Raw genomic sequence first — 25,930 nt, forward strand, 5'->3', positions numbered from 1 at the left:
ACATAACCCACATCCGCCATAAAAAAGCCAGACTACAGTTTGCTACTGCACATGGGGACAAAGATCGTACTTTTTTGGAGAACTGTCCTCTGGTCCAAAGAAACAAAAATAGAACTGTTTGGCCATAATGACCATCGTTATGTTTGGAGGAAAAAGGGGGTTGCTTGCAAGCCGAAGACGGGGGTGGCAGAATCATGCTGTGGGGGTGCTTTGCTGCAGGAGGGACTGGTGCACTTCACAAAATAGATGGCATCATGAGGAAGGAAAATGATGTGGATATATTGAAGCAACATCTCAAGACATCAGTCAGGAAGTTAAAGCTTGGTCGCAAATGGGTCTTCCAAATGGACAATGACCACAAGCATACTTCCAAAGGTGTGGCAAAATGGCTTAAGAACAACAAAGTCAAGGTATTGGAGTGGCCATCACAAAGCCCTGACCTCAATCCTATAGAAAATGTGTAGGCAGAACTGAAAAAGCGTGTGCGAGCAAGGAGGCCTACAAACCTGACTCAGTTACACCAGCTCTGTCAGGAGGAATGGGCCAAAATTCACCCAACTTATTGTGGGAAGCTTGTGGAAGGCTACCCGAAACGTTTGACCCAAGTTAAACAATTTGAAGGAAATGCTACCAAATACTAATTGAGTGTATGTAAACTTCTGTCCCACTGGGAATGTGATGAAAGAAAAAGAAGCTGAAATAAATAATTCTCTCTACTATTATTCTGACATTTCACATTCTTAAAATAAAGTGGTGATCCTAACTGACCTAAGACAGGGAATTTTTACTAGGATTAAATGTCAGGAATTGTGAAAAACTGAGTTTAAATGTATTTGGCTAAGGTGTATGTAAACTTCCAACTTCAACTGTATATTAGTTTTCAGGCAAAATGTCCACAATCGAAGTGCATCCAAGCCAAAGTACAAAATTTATTGTTCTACGTGCTGTTAAACGTGTTGTAACATTCCTGTCTCTTCTTATGTCAACTTAAAATAAGCAAAGGCTACACTGAAAGTCAAACAAATTAAATTATCATCGATACTTTTCCGGGCAACACTACTTTGGTCTTCGCTCGGTAAGAAAAGATGGACCAATTGCCATGGAAACTATTTCCTTGTGACTTGAGGGCTCAGCATCTCTAGAGTCCAGAGGCATGGGAACCATGATGGCCATGCCATGCATCTCGGGCCAGGTGGCGGACGCTGGATGCTCCCGTTTTGCACAGCAAATTTAGTTTGGGGTGGTCTGCCGTCCGTGCTAGGAGCAAGGCTCAGAGTAGTGGCTGTGAAAGCTGTCAGATCATCAGTTTGTGGATGCCTGCCACAGCATGTTCGAAGACACGCTGTTCGAGGGCAGCGCTGATAAGCAGTCAATGGAAATGTGCCACATTATGTGATGCACAGCAAACTTTTTAGCCTCTATTTTTTTAAATAGCGGATGCCTACAATGAAGACACAGAAATGTAGGTGTAACTGTCGGTCACCACTTCCAGGGGCTGTGAAAAGGGTCACATATCCAGGGTACCTTTGGCCCTGATTATTACTATCCTGTAAACTCTTCCTCCAAACCAGAAAAGAGGATGGTCGTGTCTGAGTATGTGAAATTTCGAAAAATTAAGTATGCTTTAAATGCCAGCATGTCATACTGATTTCGGCTTTTCATCAACACTGAACAAAAATATAAAACGCAACATGCAATAATTTCAAAGATATTACTGAGTTACAGTTCATATAAGGAAATCAGGCAATTGAAACAAATTAATTAGGCCCTAATCTATGGATTTCACATGATTGGGATTACTGATATGCATCTGTTGGTCCACAGACACCTTAAAAAAAAAGGACCTCAGGATCTCGTCACGGTATCTCTGTGCATTCAAATTGCCATTGATAAAATGCAATTGTGTTCATTGTCCATAGCTTATACCTGCCCATACCATAACCCCACCGCCACCATGGGGCACTCAGCAAACCGCTCGCCCACACAACGCCATACACGCTGTCTGCCATCTGCCCGGTACAGCTGAAACCTGGATTCATTCGTGAAGAGCACACTTCTCCAGCGTGCCAGTTGCCATCTAAGGTGAGCATTTGCACACTGAAGTCGGCTACGACGCCGAACTGCAGTCAGGTCAAGACTCTGATGAGGACGACAAGCACGCAGTTGAGCTTCCCTTAGACGGTTTCTGACAGTTTGTGCAGAAATTCCTCAGTTGTGTAAACCCATAGTTTCATCAGCTGTCTGGGTGGCTGGTCTCAGACGATCCCGCAGGTGAAGAAGCTGGATGTGGAGATCCTGGGCTGGCGTGGTTACACATGGTCTGCGGTTGTGAGACTGGTTGGACATACTGCCAAACTCTCTAAAACAACATTGGAGTCAGCTTAGGGTAGAGAAATTAACATTCAATGATCTGGCAACAGCTCTGGTGGACATTCCTGCAGTCAACATACCAATTGCACGCTCCCTCAAAACTTGAAACAACTGTGGCATTGTGTTGTGTGACAAAACTGCACATTTTAGAGTGGCCTTTTATTGTCCCCAGCACAAGGTGCACCTGTGTAATGATCATGCTGTTTAATCGAAGATGACATATGGAATTGTTTTAAGATGGTCATACCATGGATCATTTAGGTATTTGATTTTGAGTTTTAAGACCCCTTTAGTTATAAAAAATAAATATAAAATACTGAATATGGCCTTACTACTACCCATAGAAACGCACTGAATAACATATTCATAAATGGCAAAAAAGACAATCAACAAATAAATCATAAGGAATAAGGTTTTGAAGTGTCTGTCCTTCATGTATATCTAGGAGATATAAGAAAGCTCAGGAAATATCTATATTTTTACACATATTTAACCCCATTTTTTGGTAGGCACAAAACTACCTTCATACTTGCATTACTGTTTTAAACCGGTACCGGTTACCTTCAGACCAGTCCCGTGACACTTGTGGGGGTCGTAGAGCAAAACGGAGAACACCAACATGTTTGTGAGAGTCTCATATTTCCATAGAGTAGTTTGTAGCATCCGTTCGGATGTTCGGACGTTTGTTTTCGTGAAAAGGCCAATCTAGCTCTGCCACCTTTCACCGCAGATGCGGAAGTGCGACATCGACGGATGCGGTGGATTGAGACGCATCAAATGCAAAATAAAAACGTAAACTGACTGATTTTGATGGGGATTTTTTATTATATCTAGGGGGATATATTCAGGGCCCTAAAAGTGTGGCTCGACCAGTTGTTGGGGGAAAATCGAGAAGCCATGGATACGCTTTCTCATCACGTTTCCTAACATGGAAACTTCCCTGCTATAAATGACCTCATGCTGTCTGCTGTCAATTCAGTCTCACACTTCTGCCACTGTTACTGGTGATTACAGCTGGCATGGTGGTGGCTCCCTGAGGACTGAGGATTACTGGCTCCTGATTTAGATGTAGGTTTCCTATTCTGGCCTAGCCACGCGTGCCGTAACTGGATCCAGCCGGCCGAGCGTGTATCTCCCACTGGGCCTGAGGATCCAGCCTGAGATCCAGCCCCACAGTGTTTACTGTCCAGTAATCCAGGTGTGTCAGTCTGCTCCCTGTCTCTGCTCCCCTGATGAGAGCATAGCGCTGCCACCAATGGGGCTCACTGTGACCGGGGCAGGGCAGGCCAGGCTGTTCTGAGAAGAGGCTCATCACGCCATGCACAAGAGACACGAGGTACCTGGCACCCTATCATCAGTACAAGGATGCTGTCTGCCAACTTGGCAAAAGGTTTGCATTTTACAGACAGCCCAATGCCCTAGTCCTCCTCAAAATCTATTTTGGGATATAAATCAAAGCTCAGAATATACACTGAGTGTACAAAACATTAGGAACACCTTCCTAATATTGAGTTGCACCTCCTTTTGCCATCAGAACAGGCTCAATTCGTCAGGGCATGGACTCTACAAGGTGTTGAAAGCATTCCACAGGGATGCTGGCCCATGTTGACTCCAATGCTTCCCACAGTTGTGACAAGTTGGCTGGATGTCCTTTGGGTGGTGGACCATTCTTGACACACAGGAAACTGTTGAGCATGAAAAACCCAGCAGCGTTGCAGTTCTTGACACACTGAAACCGGTGCGCTTGGCACCTACTACCATACCCGTTCAAAGGCACTTCAATATTTTGTCTTGCCCATTCACCTTTTGAATACACAATCCATGCCTCAATTGTCTCAAGGTTTAAAAATCCTTATTTAACCTGTCTCCTCCCCTTCATTGAAGTGGATTTAACAGGTGACATCAATAAGGGATCATAGCTTTCACCTGGATTCACCTGGTAAGTCTATGTCATGGAAAGAGCATGTTCCTAATGTTTTGTATACTCAGTGTATCTATGCTAAAATCTGAGGATTATCCTGAAAAGTATGTGTATGTCAATCATACAATGGGGTGCAGCAGGGGGCTAAAGTGTAGATCCAGGAATAGCCCATATTCTATGAACAGTCCTCTCTGAATTCAAGTGAAATCTTTGCTGACGTTGGGTGTTTCATTGTTCTGGTTTCTATGGTTTCTTCTCACCTTGAACATCTTTAGAGAGTGAGTCACCAACTGTCCAGCCACCGGCTTGATGAGAGTCAACAACAAAGTGTTTTGGAATCCATAGCTGTCCAGTCCACATGATAAGCCTATTTGACAGGTTGTTAACATCACGATGCCACTGTCTGTCCTCGGCTGTATCCTAAACCTTTGGTCTGTTATTGAAAGTCTGTCTTTATAAGGATCCAAATACTTTGCAGTGGGTACGGATACCTGACTGGTTCAACCGCTTATTTATAGAAGGAAAATCTGTATTGCCAGGTAAATTCTAACATACAGTACCAGTCAAAAGTTTGGACACACCTACTCATTCAAGGGTTTTTCTTTATTTTTCTATTTTCTACATTGTAGAATAATCGTGAAGACATCAAAACTATTAAATAACACATATGGAATCGTGTAGTAACCAAAAAAGTGTTAAACAAATGATGATGACAGCTTTGCACACTCTTGGCATTCTCTCAACCAGCTTCATGAGGTAGTCAACTGGAATGCATTTCAATTAACAGGTGTGCCTTGTTAAAAGTTAATTTGTGGAATTTCTTTCCTTCGTAATGCATTTGAGCCAATCAGTTGTGTTGTATACAGAAGATAGCCCTATTTGGTAAAATACCAAGTCCATATTATGGCAAGCACAGCTCAAATAAGCAAAGAGAAACGACAGTCCATCATTACTTTAAGACATGAAGGTCAGTCAATACGGAACATTTCAAGAACTTTGAAAGTTTCTTGAAGTGCAGTCGCAAAAAACATCAAGCACTATGATGAAACTGGCTCTCATGAGGACCGTGACAGGAATGGAAGACCCAGAGTTACCTCTACTGCAAAGGATATGTTCATTAGAGTTACCAGCCTCAGAAATTGCAGCCAAAATAAATGCTTCACAGAGTTCAAGTAACAGACACATCTCAACATCAACTGTTCAGAGGAATCAGGCCTTCATGGTCGAATTGCTGCAAAGAAAACACTACTAAAGGACACCAATAAGAAGAAGAGACCTGCTTGGGCCAAGAAACACGAGCAATGGACATTAGACCAGTGGAAATTTGTCCTTTGGCCTTGAGTCCAAATTTGAGATTTTTGGTTCCAACCGCTGTGTCTTTTTGAGACGTGATGTGGGTGAACGGATGATCTCCGCATGTGTATTTCCCACCGTAAAGCATGGAGGAGGAGGTGTTATGGTGTGGGGGTGCTTTGCTGGTGACACTGTCTGTGATTTATTTAGAATTCAAGGCACACTTAACCACCAAGGCTACCACAGCATTCTACAGCGATACGCCATCCCATCTGGTTTGGGCTTAGTGGGACTATCATTTGTTTTTCAACAGGACAATGACCCAACACACCTCCAGGCTGTGTAAGGGCTATTTTACCAAGAGGAGAGTGATGGAGTGCTCAGATGACCTGGCCTCCACAATCCCCCGACCTCAACCCAATTGAGATGGTTAGGGATGCAGAGTGAAGGAAAAGCAGCCAGTAAGTGACCAACATATGTGGGAACTCCTTAAGACTGTTGGAAAATTATTCCAGGTGAAGCTGGTTGAGAGAATGCCAAGAGTGTGCAAAGCTGTCATCAAGGCAAAGGGTGGCTATTTGAAGATTCTCAAATATAAAATATACTTTGATTTGTTTAACACTTTTTTATTTACTACATGATTCCATATGTGTTATTTCATAGTTTTGATGTCTTCACTATTATTCTACAATGTAAAAAATAGTAAAAATACAGAAAACCCTTTGAATGAGTAGGTGTGTCCAAACTTTTGACTGGTAGTGTAGATCTTAAACTACATACAGAAAGGCTTAGTCTCTGCTCCCGTCCGGTAGGCAGTACCGGAGCATCGGGTCTTGGACCAAAAGGCTCAGAGACAGCTTCTTTCCCCAAGCCATAAGACTGTTGAATAGACAACTACCACGGCCCTCCCTTTCTCCCACGGACTATCCTCACTGACTACCTGCACTGACTCTATGCTCATCCATAGGTGTCTACCCACTAAGGCACACATGCCTACACTGACACTCTTCTCACACACGCATACACACACACACACACACACACACACACACACACACACACACACACACACACACAAACACACACACACACATGCACCCACACACTCACTACTGACACCACACACTTACACTCACACTCATCACCATGCACACACCAACTCACCACATACGCTACTGCTTTAGTGATTATAGTGATTACTAACTTGAAACTTGAAACACTACGGCGATTCACACACCAGGATTCTTTTAACAGGGAACTGCTTGGTGGTAATTGACAGTATGCCCTATAGGGCATGCGGGAGGAGGGCCTGTATCTATGTATAGCACTCTGAATGGAGGGTGATTCAACCCCTACAGATCACGTGAGCACTCCTTTTGGCATGTATCCAAGGGGGATGCAAGAGGACAACAAACAAATAACTCCTATCAACCGAGGCCTTTCTCAGTCTTGGGTGGGTAGGGGCTTTGGGAAGGGGTAGCGCCATAGTTCATGGAACTCCACCACCCTCTCACCACACTTCCTTATGAGAGACTGGGGAACTCGATAGTCAGTGTATAAAGTCTCTTCCCCCGAGCTGCGGTTAGAAATTACTCTCACCTCAATTTGTCTAGACATGAGCTCAAATACTCTTTTTCACCAGCTCCTCTGTGCAGAATGGCCAGCTGTGCTGGGTGGAGATATGTGTTTATGTTCAGGGCCGACGTCAGTTGTAATCCGAAGCTAATAATAATAATAATAATATGCCATTTAGCAGACGCTTTTATCCAAAGCGACTTACAGTCGTGCGTGCATACATTTTTGTGTATGGGTGGTCCCGGGGATCGAACCCACTACCTTGGCGTTACAAGCGCCGTGCTCTACCAGCTGAGCTACAGAGGACCATAGCTAAAGTAACCCGTACAGTTCCAATCCAAATGTGACAGATGTAGGATGCATATAACAGGATGTAAATTACAGTAGGCTGTATTGCTTCTCATGCCAGGCCTGGTAGTAAGATGAAGCCTGTGTAGTGGATTCTAGTCAACCATAAAGGTTGCCCCTTAGGGCACAGAAAAGTATACCCTGCGAGACCTTGGTAAGAGAAAACCAGTGGGATGGTAGCCATACTATTTTCCTTGGCCACGGAGCAGTTCCTGTGAAATGACCAAGTCCAAAGCCTTTGAAATCCAGCTTGAACCAGCTCTGCCACTCTTAGAAGTTCCTGCCTGCCTGCTGAGAACAGCTGGCACTGGCACAATGTCCCGGCTGGCACGGTTCACATGCACAACTTCCAACTCAAAAAATCATATGATATGAAAACGGAGTAACCATAGTACCAACTGTACTACATTTCAAAACATTGCTTTGGGACACTTACTGATATTTATTTTTAGGGGATTTGAGTTAATCAGATTTCCCAATATTTCTGAAGGTCACACAGATCACTGTAAAGGGCCTTCTTTTTTAAACCAAAACCATCTGACCTTTTAATGCCATCTAGAGAGATGGGTTACATTTAGCAGCATAGATTAATGTCCCTATGACACAACAGTTGGCCAAGACTGCGCTCCTGCACTGAACTCCCTGAATGGCTGGATACTATTGGCCCAGTGGGTCCTGAACATCCAGTATGGCAGGATACTATTGGTCCAATGGGTCCAGGCAAGTGAGTGTAGATCAGATGTCAACCATGTGATGGGGTTTCTGTTTGCTCTAATAGCAGAGAGGCTACAGTCAAAATATTGATCCTTCCAAAGTTTCAAGACCTGTCACAATAAGAATAGATAGTTAAATTAAATTAAAAGTATGTTATCCTTTCATGGCAAAGAAAATAACTTTTGAAGACCTTGTTTGTCTGCTATTTTCTTCATGTCAAATAACATGTGTCCTAAATTCTCGTACATTACCTCGGTTGATATAATTCAAGTATTCAGGTTTTTGTTGTTTTGAGGCGAGAGTTCTTGAACCCTTCCGAAGTAACAAACACAAAATGTTGCACGGTTAAACTGATTCTGAAAATCGCATATAAGCCAACCAAACAACATCTGACTTGATATGGTGATATATTTATGTCACAACAGCTGTCATACATTGAGTACACTGCATGAATCCCTCATGCCTGATTCCATAAAAGTTTTCAACTGTTTGCCCTCCTGATGTGACTGTCACACTGTTGATCACCATGACCATGTGTCAGTGCTGTCGCTTGCGCAATTCCAGAAAAAAGGCTGCCTGACCTGTACCCAGGGGCAATAAAAACACGTATGCACTGCACTGTAAACGTTTAATTTCCCTCAACTGTTAACAACAGTTTGTTCCTCTGCTGATGTTGATCATGGACATTTTGATGTTGATGTGGTATTAGACATGTTGGGCAAGCTTCATAAAGATCCCAATGCGTTTGTGCTTGGTTGAATACCTCTTTGTGTGTTTCACTGTGTTTTATGGGGTTAGGGGTGGAGGCAGTGTCAGGGGGCATGTGACCGCATAGTGGGAGGAGCCTGGCCTGGCAGAGGCCACTCCGCTCCAAGCTGAAGTCACTCGATATGAGGGACCATGGGCCCCAAAATAGCCCTCCAGAGTGTATATAGGGACCCTCTCCCACCTGCTCTATCAGACCACCAGCCTGTACAAAGCCAGAGGATACTGTAGTGACATACCAAAAGACGGGAGAAATAAGACAGGAGGCACCAGGGAGAAATCCGGAGAACCAGAAGGAAAGATAGACATACAAAGAGGATGTTTGGCCAGTGAGACGAGACTTTGGGAAAGTTTTGGTATTCTGCAGAGAGAGTAGCCGTGCTACTCTGGTTGGAAACTCAAGGTTCAGAAGGAAGTGAGAAAAGTCAAGGACGATAAGCGTGAAAAGGACAAAGGAATTTGTTTCCCCTGACTGGATTGCAAAGTTTTCTTGGATTTCTCCCACCCCTCCTCCTGGGCTGAGCGCATAGGGGGAGGAAGAACCGTGTTGACCGCAGGGATGAAGTACAGCTACCAGCTACCAGTGTCATCGTACACCACGCGATATAGTCAGTACACACCAATGACATACACACCAACGCACTACACCCCCACCAATTACACACCTACGCACTACACCCCCACCAATTACACACCTACGCACTACACCCCCACCAATTACACACCTACGCACTACACCCCCACCAATTACACACCTACGCACTACACCTCCACCAAATACACTCCCACTTCATATACCCCAACGAAGTACAGCTCAACTCACTACACCCCCACAAGCTACACCCCATCACTTTACACACCTACACACAAAACCACTTCCAGTTACACCCCTTCATACAGCAAAGGAACACGCTATAGTGCTGCTACACGTCCCACAGCACACATACCTGCACAGCAGACTCCTGCACCTCTACCACTCAAGCCAGTCCGGGCTGTACACTTCTCCAATGACATTATCTTCCAGGACTGTGTCCGACATGGTGAGATGGAGCAGATTGGACGCTTTATGAGAGCGAGGAAAGTACGTCTGCAAACCCTCTTCCCATCTGGTGAGTGAACCTACAAATAGATAAAGACAGAGGAAAAGTGTTGAGAGTGTTGAGAGTTACCACAGCAGGCAATGGCACCTATAACTGTCTGCATGAAAACAGTCACAAACTACTACAGCTTATTTTCCGGAGTAAATTGTGATATTGTGTTGACAAATATAAAACTACTGAGAAGTTAAAGGGTCTAATTTATTTTCTAAATATATATTTATATTCTAAACCAGTAAAAGCATAAAAGCTCTAAATAATTGTTTGACAAATGCATAGTGAAAGTTCAGAAAAGTTCAGAAGTTAAAAGCAGGGGTTGAAATGACAGAAGAGCAGTGTAAGGGTGTGTACAGTGCAGCTGAGCCCTCCTCTGACTGGGCCCATGTATGGTGCTCTGTGTGCAGGTATGGCAGCGCTCCATGAGGCCGTACTCACAGGGAACCTGGATTGCGTGAAGCTGCTGGTGAGATATGGAGCTGATGTCCACCAGAGAGATGAGGACGGCTGGACGCCGCTACACATGGCCTGCAGTGACGGCTTCCCCGAAATCGCCAGGTTGGTGTACAAATGAAATACAAACTCATAAAACGTATGGAGACCACAAAACACAACATTCAATTGATCTAATGGCTTCTATCATGCAACATTGCTGCCCCTTTGAGAAATAACTCTTCTGACAAAAGGCAGGTAGTGATTAGCTAACCATACTGACCTCGGTGACCTGATTGAATCAGACATGCAGTATTTCATAGCCAGTGTGAATATAGACAATGAAGATGATGCCTTGTGTGAATGTGACTTGTGCTGAACAACACTGTATTTTGTCCCTCCTTAGCTACCTGCTCTCTCTTGGTGCCAGTGCAGCGGCGGAGAACGAGAACGGGGAGAAGCCAGCGGACCTCATTGACCCAGACTGTAAGGAGCTGGTCAATCTGTTTGAGGCAGGCTGTGTGTAACTCACTGGCCACCTACAGGACAGGAACTGAAGGAGCTTGATGTGGACAGATGGACAGTGTGCTCTGGTCCTGAGACTAGCTTCTTGGAATGGAAAAGCCCAGCCAGAGAGAAGGAGAAAGACTGGGACAAGGGACCAGGCCACTTTTCCTGCTACAGAGCACTTGTAGCTATTCTTTGCTAAATGCATAATCGTGACAAACAATGCTTTTTGGAGAGGTTTTGTATTTCATGTTGGACTATGCTTTGTAAAGGTTATTATTTTTTGTATCTTTTTCCTTCTTTGCTTGAAAGAAGTTGGCTACTTTTTGTTTGGTTCTTTTCTACAAAAACATGCAAACCAGTGTTGTCACTTTAGTTGTCACAAACAGCGTCTCAGGCTGTTCATAGCACCAGCAGCTTTTAGTTTCCCAGATCATGTAGCACCACATACCAAAAAAGACAGTGACACACCACAGTAAACAGTTGTTATTTAATCTGTGTAATGAATCAATAGGGTATGTCTTCATTCTGATTACCCAATGAGATCATCCAGCCCAATTCTGTGATCAATCTTGTACAAATCTGACTGTCCATTGCTTGAATTTTCCACAAAACTACCCAGCATTGAGGATAGTTCCTGCATATGGGCAGAGACTATTTTCAACTCACTGCTTCCAAAAGTACAGACATAGTACAGACTGTATTTGGCATTGTTCTCTGCATTTAACCTGTATGTTTATGGCTTAGGAAAAGTTGTGTGTATCTTCTCTGCTGAGCAGAGAGAGGGCGTCAACAACAATTCACATCAAAAATGACATTTCATTTGGTAGGCCAGAGATCATCGGAAAATAGCTACTATGCCATACAGGCACTTGTGCTGCTGTATTGGCATTTTTCCTATTATGCTCGGCTGTTGTTATTTTCTGAAATAGTTCAAAGTGTTGCTGAACGTGTAAGTGGTATTCTGACCATTTCAGCTAATCTAATGAATTTTACCAATGAAAGTCTTATTTGTTTATCTTTTTTGTACAAAATATTTTCATAAATAAAGGTGCTTTTTGTAAATATTGATGAAATGAATTGGTGGGGATTCAACTCTTGTCTATCTCACTTATTGACCCTTGATGGAAAAATCTATGTAGCCTATTATAGGTTATGATAAGCATCACCTGTTCATTTACTTCTAGAGGAAAAGGGTAACGAGCTGCAAATTCACCTCATTTCATTCAAATAACGTTTTTACGTTTTTTAAACAGTCATTTCATATGAACTTGAGGTTTATACTTAGGCTTAAATATCTGAAGTGTGGAGTTTCGACTTGGAAGTTTCACTTGAATGACCCTCAACTCGTACGGTGTATCCCAAACCAGGCACTCGCCCCTACCAACTAACTCATTCGTAGGGCCCTCAGTTTTCACGTGTTACTGACGAAATTCCGAGGATGACTTCCAAGAGTGGTGAGGGGATCAAATAAACCCATCAACACTCGTGACTTGAATGATGCAATTCCACAGGTATATAATAAAACAAGCATACAATTCTAATGACAAAATGTTTCTTCCAATGAGAAAACATTTATTTTGAGAGCTATTTCATGTTACATTTGTCCAGCTTCAAATCAGACAAACAAATACAGGTGGCTCACAATTAGGCAGACTCTCCATTATGTTGTGTGAAATTGCACAAACTCGGTGCGGTGCGTTATGGGATAGCACTTCGCTCCAAAACCAGGAGCATAGCTAATGAAGTGGCTATCGGAAGGTCTAATTAGCCCCTTCACCCTCCATCATTTTCCCTCCCTCATCTTTGGGCCACTTGTGCATATGGCTGAGGCGCGCATGATCGTGCTAGGAAAGCCAAGAGGCGAGGGGAAGGGGTGTATTTGGGATTTCTGGGACTAATGGAAATGACAATGGGAGAAATTGAATTTAGAGGAACACAAATCTCTTGAAGACATTTGACAGAATGGTAGGCCTAATTGTGGAACTGACTGAAAACCAAGGTACAGAACCCAATGTAGAGGCCTAATTATAAGAAATTCACCAGAGAGAATTCTATGGAAATATGATTTGGGGTAAGTGGAAAACTGGAAATTATTTAAATCCTCAAACCTTACAAAATAGTTTATCTTATGACATCATTCCCTTCACAAAACAAAAGCCTGGATGAAAGCAATATAAGAGAGAGCACAGAGAGGATCGAAAACCTATCCAGCCTCTGTCCTAGCATTTACTTAATAAGTTTTGTCAGATCCTTGAAAGGAGAAAATTAACAGAAACCAACACCTTCCAGTTGCCAATATTTGTACATCCCTCCTTGTAAAGTTCATTGCTCTTTTTGCTCATTAGCCTACTACAGCCAGGGGATGATGGGTGCATGTAGCTATTAAAAATATTGCCTAGTCAGACCATTATTACTGTTCCAGCTGGCTGATAGGCGTTATTAGGTAGGTAATGTTAAGCGTAGCACAGTGAATTTTTGATCAACCTTTACTTGCCGATATTTCCTCAATGCCAGACTTGGAATAAAACACGTATTTTAAACTTCCATGTCTAGTTGCAGGGGGTTCGTTTGAATTTAGAAAATGCTCCGTTATTAAATTAAATAAATGTTTAACTCTTGTCTATTTCAAATATTCTCTCATTGATCGAGACAGGTGAATGTCATCATGACATGCGGCACTTAGGGGTGAACACATGGTGCTTTCAAGACAACTGGGAACTCGGAAAAGAAAACAAGGTCAAATTATGACGTCAGTGATCTTCAGGTCAGAAGGTCCAAGCTTTAGAAAGATGTCTGAGTTCCCACTTGGAATTCCGAGTTTGATAACCGTTCAAAACTATTTTTCCCAGTCGGAGCTAGTTATTTCAGTGTTCCCAGTTGTCTTGAACGCACTGAAGTCGGAAGTCAGAGATTTTCGAGTTCCCAGTTGTTTTGAATGCGGGAGGTTTCCTCCTCAAATTGAGAACGAGGCAGTAGGATTGGAAACAAAGTGCAATGACACGTCTCCTGTGTACACACTTTCGTCACCTGAGTAAATACCTTTGTCTCCTGAATACAAGCCAAGTAAACGTATTTATAAGTCTACATGCTTTCTTGAGAACCTTGAGGATCTCGAAATGGAGTCAGTCGGCATTGGCGCAGTGGTGTAAGGCACTGCATCGCAGTGCTAGCTGTGCCACTAGAGATCCTGGTTCGAATCCAGACTCTGTCGTAGCCGACCGGGAGACCCATGGGGCGGCGCACAATTAGCCAGCGTCGTTCAGGGTAGGGGAGGGAATGGCCGGCAGGGATGTAGCGCAGTTGGTAGAGCATGGCGTTTGCAACGCCAGGGTTGTGGGTTCGATTCCCACGGGGGGCCAGTATGAAAATGTATGCACTCACTTAACTGTAAGTCGCTCTGGATAAGAGTGTCTGCTAAATGACGTAAAATGTGAGCGCTCTGAAGTTGATCCAGACCAGGATGAAGTGTGGCGACAAGTGTGGTAGAGACTTCCAACATTTTTCCTGTGAATCCTACCGGAGATGAGTGGACCGGAAAGAGTGAGATTTTTGGAAAGAGTGGATTCCTGCTTTTTGGCCGACCCATACATAGTGTCAAGCTGGGTAACAAACTGGGATTGGTTACTCTGTGAAAGTTTCGAGAAATTGAATTGTTTCGATTTTCTGTATATCCTCTGCCCAGAGGAAGCAGACATTTTGTGTCACGCGACGCTGGGCTCAACCTGTGTCGTGCTTTGCTCAAAGGGGTGATCAGTGGGGTAGCGTTGAGTGTAGAGGTGGATCAAATGAAAAAATATATTCCTGGAGTTTGTGATGCCCTCCATTTGGTGAGACGTAGACTGTCTGTCTTTTTTAGCTTTGACACAGAGTTTCGACTGGGAGCCCCCCAGTGAGTAGGCCTGAAGAGAGGGATCCAGAGAGGATGAGTTTTAGTAAGGTTGGATTTCTTCCATTTATAGCCATGGTGATCAACTGCACTGCGCTGATGGAGCGAAAATCACAGAAGATAGATGTGGTAGTTGCAGCAGCAGAGAAGTATTTAGGTGTGAAAGATTTTAGTGCAGAAGATCTACAGGAAATTTTGAGAGGAGTGGTTCCATCCTCCCGGGCCTACGGTCTGGTGTGGGATCGTTTAGGGCCAAAGCAGTTGGATGGGGTGGTGGGTTTTTGGGGATAGTGTATAGGTGCAGGGTTAGATGGTGGTGCAATTTAAGATTTTCCCATTCCCCTTTTCCCTTTTTTGTTTGTGACCAAAATGTGCAATCTGCACTCGGACCTGCGAAAAAGCAGCAATACACAACACAGTGTCTACTATGCCAGAAAACCACACGAATAAGAATACGTTTTGAACGTGGTAACACACGTATGTCAGATGACCGGGTGAGCAAGAGGACGGGTGGCGAGAAGAAGCGAGGCAGAAAGAAGGGCGCGAGGTGCAAACCTGAACTGACGGTGAAATACAAGCCGAGTACTTTCTCCTTTGGGTCAAGTATAGGAGAGAAATGCATGTTACGGATAATGAACTTAAAAATTGATCCTGACAAAAGTGAGGAGACAGAACCTTCGTCGTCAGGTGAGGTGAAGGCTTCCAAGCCTCACCCCAATGATCAGGAAAATGCCTGAGATGACTCTGGCCTAGTGGGAGTACGATTTGTGGAGAAAGTGGATCCATGCCTTTTGGCCGATCAGTTTGTGGTATCAGGCTGAGTGAAGAAGTTTGGTCAAAGTATCCAGAGGTGGACTTGTGTTGATTTTGTGTGTGTCTGCTGCTCAGAGGGAGAGGATGTTGCGCATTTCTAGTCTCGGGACGAAAGCGTTGTCCTGCTTTGTTCTCCGGAGAAGAGCGCCACTGAAAGGAGTGATAACTGGGGTGGGGTTGAGTGTTAAGGTGGATCAACTGAAGTTGGGGGTCCCCGGTGTCTGTGATGCATGTCGTTTGGTGTGACGCAGACCAGAGTGTTTGCCGGATAAAGTCATGCTAGGGTATATACGTTTTCCGGTTGAGAGCTTTTGTTCTGAACCCACCAGGGGCGGTGTGTTCAATAGGGCGATATGGGCGACGCACTGCCAAACGGGAAAAGGAAGGGATTTTTTTTCTAATCAATTATATCACGGCAACAGTAGTTATCAGTGTTGTAATCTAGACGTCTGATCTGCCACAGTGCCACTAAATGTCCAATCAGGCTAAAGTCGTGCTTCAAATGGCCCCCCCCCCTTTTGGGGCGATTTCAGTCAGGTTGAAAATCGCCCAGAAGTCTGTCATAGACTCCCATGTAAAATCTATTTTTTTCAAATATCAGAGCTTTCAATACAATCTCTATGGGTTTCTGAGGGCTTGCACTTACGCGCTTTCGTCATACGTAACATAACCATGAACGTAACTAAGAAAAGAGCGGGTAGCCTCGTCAATCAATTCACTACTACTATCAAAATGGCTAGGCTTCAGTGCAACTCGATTGTGTCTTTGAAAGAAGTTCCTTTTTGTCGGCGAACAAATGAAGATAAATTGGCAACGAAACAATTAGGACCTCCCAGACCAAATTTAATAATTCAACAGGTTTCTACTAAAGGGGGGAAGTCCTACACCCGAGGATTTTCCAAAAATTGGTACGAACGAAAAACCTGGCTAGCAGGCTGCGATGTAGCTAATGCAGTCTTCTGCTACCCCCTGCTTACTCTTTCACCCTGAAGGCGGCACGGCAGACAGCACCGCTTGGACAGCGACTGGTGTGTAACGGACATGCACCATCTTTCAGGAAAGATTAAGAAACATGAGCTGTCAAAGACCCACATGGATAGATGTTTGAGATTGTCTGCTTTGGGGAGAGTGAACATTCCCACTCAACTGGATGAGGGATACAGGCTAGCTGTGCGCCGCCACAACGATGAGGTTAGTGTTGATAATCACAAGTTTACTGGAGAACTGAAACTGACAAGGCTGACAAGATAGGACCCTTTTGTCCATTGTTATTGGATAGGAACAGAACTTATAACCAGCTCCTGACCTAAATAGATCTTAGCACAACATTTTACTCAACATATCATATTCCATATTCACTATAACAAATATATTTACTACGACATTAGCAAGAACCGCCACATCCTCAGCCGGCTAATCCAGTGTGTGAAGTTTTGCGGAGTGTTTGAGTTAGCTTTGCGAGGCAAAGATGAAACTGAGGGCTCCACCAACCCTGGTAAGCCAACACTTTTGAGATCAGTCAATAAATGCTTCTGGTATTGACTTATATGCTGCCCCTGTCTTCATGTTGTTGCTGGACATATCTTTTTTAAAATGTGTGTAGGTCACCTAAATCATCAGAAAAATTGCCCCCCCTGAGAATTTTTTCAGGAGCCGCCACTGGAACCCACTACAGTGTTTCAGGTGCCAAGTTTATGGTCATGTTGCAGCAGAGCAGTATGTAGGAGGGAGATTCCGAGATGTGAGAAATGTGCATGGGGGAGGGGGAGGCATTTTGCTGGGGATCAGAAATGTCCTGTGTGAGGGAGACCGATTGAAGTTTCCAGGGTGAGAGCAGAGCAGAAAGTTTCATATGAGACAGTGAGGAAAGTAGAGGTTGGTGGGCAAAGGGTGAGGGAGCCTGAGAGGATCCCTGTGAGTATTTCTATTTACTACCACAAACCGATCCTGGCACTAAGACCGCACTCAATGAGCTATATAGGACCATAAGCCAACAAGAAATTGCTCATCCAGAGGCAACGCTCCTACTGGCCGTGATTTTAATGCAGGAAAACTGAAATCCGTTTTACCTCATTTCTACCAGCACGTCACCTGTTCAAAAACTCAAACAGGATTTACCAGTGACACGCTCAATTCGGAAGTGGTCCGATGAAGTGGATGCTAATCTACAGGACTGTTTTGCTAGCACAGACTGGAATACGTTCCGGGATTCATGGCATTGAGGAGTTTACCACATCAGTCACTGGCTTCATTAATAAATGCATTGACGACGTCGTCCCCACAGTGACCGTACGTACATATCCCAACCAGAGGCCATGGATTACAGGCAACATCGAACTGAGCTAAAGGCTAGAGCTTCCGCTTCCAAGGAGTGGGACCATAACCCGGATGCCCTCCGACGAACCATCAAACAGGCAAAGCATCAATAAAAGACTAAGATCGAATCCTACTACACCGGCTCTGACGCTAGTCGGATGTGGCAGGGCTTGCGTACGTACATATCCCAACCAGAAGCCATGGATTACAGACAACATCCGCACTGAGCTAAAGGCCAGAGCTGCCGCTTTCAAGGAATGGCACACTAACCCGGACGCCCTCCAATGAACCATCAAACAGGCAAAGCGTCAATAAAGGACTAAGATCGAATCCTACAACAGCGGCTCTGACGCTCGGCAGATGTGGCAGGGCTAGCAAACTATCACAGATTACAAAGGGAAACCCAGCTGCGAGCTGCCAATTGACACAAGCCTACCCGACAAGCTAAATGCCTTCTATGCTCGCTTTGAGGCAAGCAACACTGAACCATGCGTGAGACCACCAGCAGTTCCGGATGACTGTGTGATCACGCTCACCGTAGCCGATGTGAGTAAGACCTTTAAACAGGTTAAAATTCACAAGGCCGCAGGGCCAGACGGATTACCAGGATGCGTACTCAGAGCATGCACTGACCAGATGGCAAGTGTCTTCACTGACATTTCCAACCTCTCCCTAACCCAGTCTGTAATACCTACATGTTTCAAGCAGACCACCATAGTCCCTGTGTCCAAGAACGCCAAGCTAACCTGTCTAAATGACTATCGCCCCGTAGCACTCACATCTGTAGCCATGAAATGCTTTGAAAGGCTGGTCATGGCTCACATCAACACCATTATCCCAGACACCCTGGACCCACTGCATTTCGCATACTGCCCCAACAGATCCACAGATTATGAAATGACTCCAACACCATCATTAAGTTTGCAGATGACACAACGGTGGTAGGCCTGATCACCGACGACGATGATAGGGAGCCTATAGGGAGGAGGTCAGAGACCTGGCAGTGTCAGGACAACAATCTCTCCCTCAACGTCAGTAAGAAAAAGGAGCTGATCGTGGACTACAGGAAAGGGGGGGGGGGGGGCGAGCTTCAAGTTTCTCAGTGTCCACAACACTAAGGATCTATCATGGTCCAAATACACCAACACAGTCGTGAAGAGGGCAGAACAACACCTCTTCCCCCTCAGGAGGCAGAAAATATTTGGCATGGGCCCTCAGATCCTCAAAAAGTTATACAGCTGCACCATCGAGATCATCTTGACTGGCTGCATCACCGCTTGGTATGGCAACTGCTTGGCATCCGAACACAAGGCGTTACAGGGGGTACTGTGTACAGCCCAGTACATCACTGGGGCTGAGCTTCCTGTCATCCAGGACCTCTATACCAGGCGGTGTAAAACATTGTCCAACTCTCCAGCTACCCAAGCCACAGACTGCTCTCTCTGCTATCGCACGACAAGCGGTACTAATGCACCAAGTCTGGAACCAACAGGACCATGAACAGCTTCTACCCCCAAGCCATAAGACTTCTAAACGACTGCTAAATAGCTAATCAAATGGCTACCCGGACTACCTGCATTGATCCTTTTTTGCACTAACTCTCTTGCACTGACTCTATGCACACACACCGGACTCTACACACACACTCACACATACTTACACTGACACCCCAACACACAGACACTACATACGCACACACACACACAACATGCACACACATGGATACTGACACCACACACACACTTTCACACTTACCACAAACCACAGGAGGTTGGTGGCACCTTAATTGGGGAGGACGGACTTGTGGTAATGGCTGGAGCGGAATTAGTGGAATAGTATTAAATACATCAAACACATAGTTTCCATGTGTTTGATGCCATTCCATTTACTCCGTTTCTGACATTATTATGAGCCATCCTCCCCTCAGTAGCCTCCTGTGCCACATACGCTGCTACTACTGTCTATTAGCTATCCTGTTGCCTAGTCACTTTACCCCTACCTATATGTACAGTACACATCTACTAGGTACTGGAACTCCCTGTATAGAGCCCCACAGTGGAGGTGTCATAATACCCATAAAACCTAGCGGTGAAACAGGGAAATGGTGTGGGGCTCTATTAAGCCATATTATTTTCTACTCCCTTTATATAGCCATGTTTTCTTTAACTCTGCATTGTTGGAAAAGGACCCATAAGTAAGCATTTCACTGTTAGTCTACGAAGCATGTGTCAAATAAAATTTGATTTGAGTAGTATGCCAGTACAGGGGTAATATAGAGTGCGTTCGTAAATTCGCTCTGGCTATCTACTCCGATATCAGAATACTCTCGTCTGAGCGTGCCGATTTCAGAGCACTCTCGTCTGAGTGTGCCAGAGCGCAGAATAACTGCTGAATTTACAAATTCTCAACACTCATTGAGTATGGCCCGTGTCAGTCAACGTCAGCAAAAAAAGCTAATTAAATTGTTGCCAGTAGCACAGTTACAGTCACCAACGCTCTGGATAACATGAAAACAGCCTAACCAGCTCTGCTAGGGCGAGTAAAATGGTCAGAGTGAGGTGTTCTCTCATTTGTGATGGAAGTAGCTAGCAAATTAGCCAGTTAGCTTGGGTGCTTGACTGCCGTTGTGAGGTCAGAACGCTCGGATCAACCCTACTCCTCCGCCAGAGCGTCCAGTGTGCGCTCGCCTGAACGCTCCGAGAGCGCAACGCTCTGAATTTACGAGCGGACAATCTGACAACTCTCTGAATTTATGAACGCCCAGAGCGCACTCTGGCACTCCAGATTGAATTTACGAACACACCCATAGGGTTACATGGCGGTGCAATTTATTTTATTTTGAACAAATGTGCAATGCACTTTCCAAACTGTGAAAGGCAGCAATACGAAACAAAGTGTATAGTCTGCCGGAAAACCATACGAAGATGAAGAAAGCAACACACTTCCTCAATCAATGAGAGAAGATTTTAAACAGACAAGATGGTGTTGCACACATTGTTGGATTACTTCATGGAGCATATTTTTGTATTTAATGTAATAATGGAGCATTTTCTCAATTCAAACGAACCCCCTGCAATTAGACATGGACATTGATTAGACATGCGTTGTCTTCCAAGTCGGGAATTGAGGAAGCATCGCAAAATTGATCGAAAATGAACTGTGCTACACTTAACATGACCTACTTAATAACGCCTATAAGCCAGCTGGAACAGTAGTGGTCTGACTAGGGCTAGGCAATATTTTTTTATAACTAGGGTGCGTTTTTTTTCCGGGCCTATGAACTCGGGTAAGGGTATTTTTAGCCATGCTTTTTCTGCTACCTTCGTAAGCAGGTCCATGGTCTGTTTTATTAAAGTACCAAAAAGCCCCGAGCAGAGAGGATAAATGTTGAGGTGAAGGCATTCCATTCATAGAAGCATTCCTTTGGCATTTCAACATTATTTTGAACCAACAAACCAATTAAGTTTTGTTGACTTCCGTTTTAAATTACTTGCCCAGAAATGATTGGTTGGCATTGGCAACCGTTTTAGCCGACGGGGGGCCTAACTAGCTAGTTACATCTTGTTGGCTGAATAAAGAAAGCGAAAGGAAGCCGGATCTAAAGACAGGTTTGTAAACATAGTTTACATCTGGGTAATTTTCGGATTATAGTAAACTAACTATAGCGTTATGAATTCATATGCCACTGCTGTTGGAAACATTTAAGTTGTACTATTGTCTGGATATATTCAGATAGCTAGATGGCTTAGCTAATAATATTAGATGATAACGTGTAGCTAACATTCGCTAGATAGCTAACGTTATGGTATCTAATAAGCTAACGTTAGCTTGCTAGTTAGATATCCTTTATCTGTCAGCCACTACTTCAACAGCAAGCTAATTTCTAACCAACAAAAATTGCAATAAATTAAAATATAGGATATTGGGTAACGTTAAATAGCAAGCTAGCTAGCTAGGTGCTTTATATTTTACGAGTCGCTGGTCAATATAAGTTGGCTAGTATAATTGCTTGCTAGCTATTGTTAGCTCTCTTAGCTAACGTTAGCTAGCTCGCTTGTGTAAGTGCCAGATACAAACATGTAAACATTGAAGCATAACTAGCATCAATAAGCAAGCTAATGCCAATCATGTGGCATCAAATGTAGCTTTCTGGCTGTATAGTTAGTTAAGTAACTATTTTGCAGTCTGTATTAGCTAGCTAGCTCCCAAATGTCAACATTCCTCTATTGTTTGATTGGTGTCTTTATTTAGAATTCATCATGAGTCATGCCTTGTTTTCACCACTAGATATCCAACATAGGATAAAGAAGGTTCATATTCTCTCAACCCCCCCAACTATTCATTAGAAAGGAGTGAGGAGCAAGAGACGCACTGCACACAGAATGAGGTTGGAAGAGGGTTGTTTACCTTCTATGGTTGTGTTGTGCTAACTGTATATCAAGCTGTATCTTGTAGAACCAGGTATACTGCATGCATGCCAGAAAAACGTATGTTCTGTTTTCCAGCCTGTCTGTTATTCTGTGTTTTCATTATTCCCTGCTGTTTTGATGTTTAAAAAAATATATATTTTGTTTTATCTTTGCTGCTTTATAGCTCATCTGCTCCCAGGATGGTGAACAGCTACAAGCGGACTTCCAGCCCTCGGTCCCCTACGAACAGTGGGGAGCTCTTCACTCCAGCACATGAGGAGAATGTGCGCTTCATCCACGACAGTGAGTCTGCCTCAGAAGGCCGATATCTTGCTAAGACTAGCCCTTAACGTCTCTCACCCCTTCAGTAGGCTTATCTGTTAGTCATCAACATGATCCACTGTAAGAAGCTCCTTACAGAGCTTCTGTACCACTGAGCCATTTGAATGGAATGTGGTATGTAAGGAGATGGTTGAAAGCTGGCATGTGTATGCTTCTTTACAGCCTGGCAGTGTGTGCTCAGAGACATCCGGTCACCACAGAGCAGTGAACGCAAAGACCGTGGACCACAGGAGTATGTGGAAAAGAACCCCAATCCCAACTTAAATTGTAAGTGCCTTGATGGATCTGAGTATGTTTGTCATTTAAACAGAGGCTATTTACTAGATTTGTCAAAAAGACAGAGTAGTAATGTAATTTGTATCCTTTCTTGCAGCTTTCACACCAGTTGACCTGAGTGACCTCAAGAAACGCAACACACAGGACTCCAAGAAGTCCTAGTCTTTCTCTTTACAGTCCAACAGCTTTTTTTCTCCACCCATTATCCTTGGGAACTTTCTCCTCCTCCAGTCCTCTGTCAGCCAGCAAGTCAACCTTTTGGCCAGTCCTGCCCACAATGCCGGTCCCCTCTCTGCTCTCCTGGACTAACAACAGCCTGCCCATTCAACAGCAGTGGGCTGATGTCCTAACAACCACAACATTTTTGGAGTTCCTTATCCACCCCGGTCTCTCTGTCCACCCCCTCCCCCTCTGTCTCTCTCTCTCTGTCCCTCTCTCTGTCCAGGCTCAATATTTTCTCACCCTACCTCTCATCTGGTTGACGTGGAATGCAAGAAAGCTGGGATTTGATTTCCAGGGATTCTCTCTTCCGGTTCTTGGTTTTACAGTCATTAATTTTTATTTTTCCCTCTTTTTTTATGTGAATGGGACTGATGCAGAGTTTCAATGAAATATGCTGACATCCTGATGCCGAAGTACAGACTGTGTACAAATTCTTCACAGGACACTTTAAAGGACTGCAGTCTTAAATAGAAACTCAGTTTTCTTTTCAATCTACAAAGGATAATGCTGAAGGGCTGACATTCTTTTTTTGGAAGATAGTTGAATTGTAGATGTATTGGAATGGAATCCGATTGTACGGGCGAGTTTTGGAAGCCAAAAATGGTTTAGTATAAATGCCAACATTTTAAATATAGACTCATGCCCCTAAAATGGACTTCAAGTAGACATCTCCACATTGACTTCCCAGCCTTGAAACAAAATATTGAATAAAATACTTTTCCAATATGTCACTCAATGCATTGGTCATAGATGTTCTGACCTAAATGTACTTTTTGGATGTGTCCCCAATACTCCCCAATGATGTATGTACAAACACAGTACCTACAGTAGGATGGTCAGTTATCGTTGTCTCATGCTCGTTGTTTTGTTTGTGCATTATTACTGAAAACAGTGTAATAGGCTATGTATACTGAACAAAAATATAAACGCAACATGCAACAATTTCAAAGATTTTACTGAGTTACAGTTCATATAAGGAAATCAGTCAATTTAAATAAATTCATTAGGCCCTAATCTATGGATTTCACATAACTGGGCAGGAGTGCAGCCATGGGTAGGCCCACCCACTTGGCAGCCAGGCCCAGCCAATCAGAATGAGTTTTTCCCCCACAAAAGGCCTTTATTACAGACAGAAATACTCCTCAGCAACCTCCCCACGCCCCCCCTCAGACGATCCCGCAGGTGAAGAAGCCGGATGTTGAGGTTCTGGGCTGGCATGGTTACACGTGGTCTGTGATTGTGAGACCGGTTGGACGTACTGCCAAATTCTCAAAAACGATGTTGGAGGCAGCTTATGGTAGAGAAATAAACATTACATTATCTGGCAACAGCTCTGGTGGACATTCCTGCAGTCAGCATGCCAATTGTACGCTCCCTCAAAACATGAGGTGTTTGTTGACAAAACTGCACATTTTAAAGTGGCCTTTTATTGTCCCTTGTACAAGGTGCACCTGTGTAATGATCATGCTGTTTAATCAGCTTCTTGATATGCCACACCTTTCAGGTGGATGGATTATCTTGGCATGATACATTTTACAGAAATTGTGGGCTATGTGAATCTGCACTCAAATATATATGTGGATACAGTTGGTGTAGGCCATGGTATTAACACCACATTTACTTACATGTTTGTTTCAGGAATCATATTGAATTTGATTGGGCGCGTACACATTTTGCAGATGTTATCGCAGGGGCAGCTAAATGCTTATATTTCTAGTTTCAACAGTGCGGTATACCTAAAAATACACACGAATCCAAAAAAATTAAGAAATATCAGAACGAGTAATGTCAGAGTCTGTAATATATATATATATATATATACACTACCGTTTAAAAGTTTGGGGTCACTTAGAAATGTCCTTGTTTTCGAAAGAAAAGCAATTTTTTGGTCCATTAAAATAACATGAAATTGATCAGAAATACAGTGTAGACATTGTTAATGTTGTAAATGGCTATTGTAGATGGAAACGGCTGATTTTTTTATGGAATATCTACATTGGCGTACAGAGGCCCATTATTAGCAACCATCAGTCCTGTGTTCCAATGGCACGTTGTGTTTGCTAATCCAAGTTTATCATTTTAAAAGGCTAATTGATCATTAGAAAACCCTTTTGCAATTATATGTTAGCACAGCTGAAAAGCACAGCTGAAAACTGTTGTGCTGATTAAAGAAGCAATAAAACTGGCCTACTTGAGACTAGTTGAGTATCAGCAATTGTGGGTTCGATTACAGGCTCAAAATGGCCAGAAACAAATAACTTTATTCTGAAACTCGTCAGTCTATTCATACGTAAAAATGTATGCACACATGACTGTAAGTCGCTTTGGATAAAAGCGTCTGCTAAATGGCATATTATTATTATATTATTATTATTATTGTTCTGAGAAATGAAGGCTATTCCATGCGAGAAATTGCCAAGAAACTGAAAATCTCATACAACGCTGTGTACTCCTCCCTTCACAGAACAGTGCAAACTGGCTCTAACCAGAATAGAAAGAGTGGGAGGCCCCGGTGCACAACTGAGCAAGAGGACAAATACATTAGAGTGTCTAGTTTGAGAAACAGACACCTCACAGGTCCTCAACTGGCAGCTTCATTAAATAGTACCCGTAAAACACCAGTCTCAACGTCATCAGTGAAGAG

The 25,930-nt window shown here is 43.7% G+C and overlaps 2 protein-coding genes across 3 annotated transcripts in view; both read left to right on the plus strand.

The window, feature by feature from the left end:
* Positions 1-11,039, plus strand: part of LOC311139343 (protein phosphatase 1 regulatory subunit 27-like) — a gene marked incomplete at both ends in the record, with an annotated part of 29,418 nt that extends 18,379 nt beyond the window's left edge. The window contains 3 exons of the mRNA XM_084174216.1: positions 9,925-10,095; positions 10,488-10,638; positions 10,919-11,039. Coding sequence (XP_084030342.1) covers positions 9,925-10,095; positions 10,488-10,638; positions 10,919-11,039 — 443 coding nt within the window. The remainder of the gene's footprint in view (positions 1-9,924; positions 10,096-10,487; positions 10,639-10,918) is intronic.
* Positions 11,040-21,262: 10,223 nt separating this feature from the next.
* Positions 21,263-24,229, plus strand: LOC311146464 (mapk-regulated corepressor-interacting protein 1). 2 transcript variants are annotated; one of them, XM_084182970.1, is made up of 5 exons: positions 21,263-21,645; positions 22,325-22,424; positions 22,631-22,749; positions 22,951-23,055; positions 23,162-24,229. In XM_084182970.1, exons 2-5 carry the CDS (start codon positions 22,420-22,422, stop codon positions 23,224-23,226), a joined length of 294 nt encoding a protein of 97 aa, XP_084039096.1. In that variant the 5' UTR covers positions 21,263-21,645; positions 22,325-22,419; the 3' UTR covers positions 23,227-24,229. The 2 variants fall into 2 exon arrangements, with proteins under 2 accessions (XP_084039096.1, XP_084039097.1); XM_084182971.1 differs by lacking the exon at positions 22,325-22,424 and having other exon boundaries at positions 21,581-21,645.
* The last annotated feature ends 1,701 nt before the right edge of the window (positions 24,230-25,930 follow it).

The sequence above is a fragment of the Coregonus lavaretus genome, assembly GCF_964263955.1.
Source record: "Coregonus lavaretus genome assembly, chromosome: 2".
Taxonomy (NCBI): domain Eukaryota; kingdom Metazoa; phylum Chordata; class Actinopteri; order Salmoniformes; family Salmonidae; genus Coregonus; species Coregonus lavaretus.

Bases quoted from the DNA above. Each gene is read 5' to 3' on its own strand.
- LOC311146464 (XM_084182970.1), top strand. The intron at 22,750-22,950 runs GTGAGTCTGCCT...GCTTCTTTACAG, and splicing joins TGTGCGCTTCATCCACGACA to CCTGGCAGTGTGTGCTCAGA. The intron at 23,056-23,161 runs GTAAGTGCCTTG...CCTTTCTTGCAG, and splicing joins CCCCAATCCCAACTTAAATT to CTTTCACACCAGTTGACCTG.